Source organism: Tupaia chinensis, unplaced genomic scaffold (genome assembly GCF_000334495.1).
Source record: "Tupaia chinensis unplaced genomic scaffold, TupChi_1.0 Scaffold000489_1, whole genome shotgun sequence".
Taxonomy (NCBI): domain Eukaryota; kingdom Metazoa; phylum Chordata; class Mammalia; order Scandentia; family Tupaiidae; genus Tupaia; species Tupaia belangeri.
The window spans coordinates 5504169-5507344 of NW_006160001.1; the positions used below are offsets into that span (position 1 = coordinate 5504169).

The window sequence follows — 3176 nt, forward strand, 5'->3', positions numbered from 1 at the left end:
GGAAATGAAAACTGGCCTCAGGTGCCTGCCTGCTGATTTGGGCCATGGTGCTGAAACGCCTGTGAGCACATTCCTCACACTCTTCTCTTTTCAATACTCTTCATCTGTGTATGAGTGTGTGTGTGTGTGTGTGTGTGTGTATGTATGTACAGATGAGTACTTAGAAATGTCTGTGGAAATAAAGAATTGAGGGGCCAGGTAGTACAACAGTAGTAACACAACGGACCCACATAGAAAAGACCCTGGTTTGCAACCCAGGATGATTTTGCACATGCTGGGCGTGCACACGCCTGCCCATGATCTGGGTCAGTTGAAACTGGGAGTAAGCTGCAGTGTGAAGACCTTGTTGAGGTCCCTGTCTGTCTCCTTCTTATGGAAGACCTGAATAAACTTTTTTCTAAAAAAGAATTATTTGATTTCATTTTATTTATTATTATTGTATATTTTTAAAAATTTGACCAGAGAGAGACATAGAGAAGAAAAGTGAGAAAGCAAGCCACCAGGTCCAGGACTCAAACTTTAGCCGGCCATGGGGGAGCCCAGCACCTTAACCACCACACCACCTGCCAGCCTTGACATAGATAAACTTAAAAAAAAAACTGGGGGCCAGCAGGCAGTGTAGTGATTAAGGTGCTGAACTCCCACATGGCCTAGTAGTTGGGTCCATGTGCACATGTGCCCAAAATCCCAAGAGGAGAATGGAGAAGGGACTAAGGTGGGCCATTATCCTGGGAGGTGATTTCTCACTTTCCTGCATACTATCTCTCTCCCCAAGTGCATGCACCCTATAGCAAAAATCTTTAAAAAAAAAAAAAAGAAAAAGAAAAAAGAAAAACAAAAAAACCCTAAAATTCACACACAGTTTTTCATAAAATACATTTCCATGAACTTTTTGAGGGCCCCCTGCTGTACCTAACTTACTAGGCTAGTCAGGGAAAAGGAGAACTCGCTATATGAAAAGCCCTCCTTACTATCAATTATTCCGTAGTTGGAAAATCAAATGTGAGTTTGGCTTACCTTTTAGCTTCACCTTTTGGATCATCGCATGGTTTCATGGCCTCTGTGACACTGACATTTTCTTGAGGACTGTCTTCCAATTCTTTGGCATTGTCTTGACTTAAGTTAGTAGCTTCTGGATCAACCTTTACTCCTACTCCTTCCCCAGTTCCATTTTCATTGAAATTATCATCATAACTCTATTGTTACATAATAATTTGTATTACTGATTAGATACATGTAACAAAACATACATGCTATTATAAAACAAATACAATAATACTGACTCCTGTTATGTTGCCAGATATTTATAACAAATGATGATAATGTCCCTCCCACTCTAGTAGAAGCGAAACTTCAAGAAATAAAAGGAGAAGCCAGTAAGTTAAGAACATGGATGCCCATAATATTAAATTAGGAACAAATTAGAAAAAATACAAATGTTCAATAAGTGAATGGTTGACTATGTGAAAGAAAATTACAAAATTTTGAAAATCATGTTTCCAAAGATTTGCATTTAATTATGTGAAAAAAATATAATGTACTAGCAAAAATGGTAGAAAGAAAATCATACACGGTCCAACCATAATTTAATCCAGTATTAAGAAATCTCTAGACTAATCTCTAGAATTAATGATAATACTTAAACTTTTCTCTATTTCCCAAGTGAATAGCCATGAGCCACCATTACTTTTACAGTCAAGAAAAACAACAGCAATGAACAGGAGCGATTAAAAGAAGATGCCTGGTGGGGCCGGCAAGTGATTTGGTGGTTAAGGGTGCTGGACTCCCACATGGCCACTGTGGTTCAAGTCCTAGACCTGGCAGCTTTCTCTCTCTCCTTCTCTCTCTCTCTGTACCTCTCTGGTTAAGCTGAAATGAATAAATGAATGAATAAATAAAGCTAAATAATTTTTTTTTTTATAAAAAGGAAGATGCCTGGCAACATATCATCATTAAGAGCAACTCTTTAGTTGAATAACATTGAGTTGCAGTTTCCCCCTTTTTCTCTCTGAGCACACACTTTTCCCCCCGAGCTATCTGAAAGTAAGCTGCAGCAGACATACCATGTACGTTCTAAGAGAGACATTTTCAACACGGCCCTGATATTTATCATACTCAATGATACTGATACTGTAAGTAACACAGTACCCATTCACATTTACCAATCTTTCCTTTTTCTAAAGCCCTCCAGAGAAGATATAACCAAGGATTGTTCCATTTAGCTGTCATATTTCTTCTTTAATTCTAGAATAGTTCCTCTATTTTTTTCTTTACCAATACTGATAATTGATGACTTTCGTTAAAAGTTCCATAATTTAGCTTTCTCTGATTATTTCCAAATGATTAGATTCAGATCAAGTATTTCTAACAATATTATAAAGATAATGCCATATCCTTCTCAGTATAAGAAATAAAGAGGTGAAATGCCAGTATGTCTCATTTTCAGAGACCTTAATAAGTTTGATCATTTGACTAGGGTAATAATGAGACATATTCCCGTTGTAAAGTACCCTTTTCCTTTTTTTAATTAAGTCATCTGCAGTGTGACTTTCTGACTGTGTGATTATCTTGTCCTCAATATTCCAAGCCCTGATGGACGTAGCATCTATCAATGATTCTTGCCTGAACCAGTTATTATACAAGTAATTGCAGAACAGTGATTTTTCTAACTCTATTATTCCATTTGCATTTGTAATAACATATTCTTCTGTAATGAAGATTTCCCATTCCCTCTATCCAACTCTCTTTTTAAAAACTTAATACAAATCATCTTTTAACAAAATCAACATGTGAAAAATATATCGCCACCAGTCCCTTTGATAACAAAGATTTCCCAAATTAGAAGCACTATAAGGTGGTCCTGTTTACTTCGGATGTATCCCATTCAGGTTTCTAAGCACTTACTTCGTTTTTAATATAAGATATTTTGAGCTAACCTTCCACTCTCCCTGTCTCAGTCCTGAAATCAGTTATTTCTCTAAGAGAAAGCCATGTTTCCTTTTTGTGGAAAAGAGAACTTAGAAACCAAGGTAGCCCTCTCACTGGAGGGGTAGTCACTACCATTAGAGCATCACAAAGTGCATTACTAACACACTTTATTTTTAATTTCTTTTTAAATTGTGAGCTCATGTCAACATCTCTAGTTCCAATTCAACACTACAATGCTCTTCCTCTTT

The 3176-nt window shown here is 36.9% G+C and overlaps 1 protein-coding gene across 1 annotated transcript in view; it reads right to left on the reverse strand.

Annotated features, from left to right (window-relative positions):
• The window catches only part of DNAJC21 (DnaJ heat shock protein family (Hsp40) member C21), a gene marked incomplete at its 5' end in the record, with an annotated part of 26098 nt that overhangs the window by 3739 nt on the left and 19183 nt on the right, over window positions 1-3176 (reverse strand). The window contains 1 exon segment of the mRNA XM_006156336.3: window positions 1018-1196. Within this exon segment, the coding sequence (XP_006156398.2) occupies window positions 1018-1196 (179 nt within the window).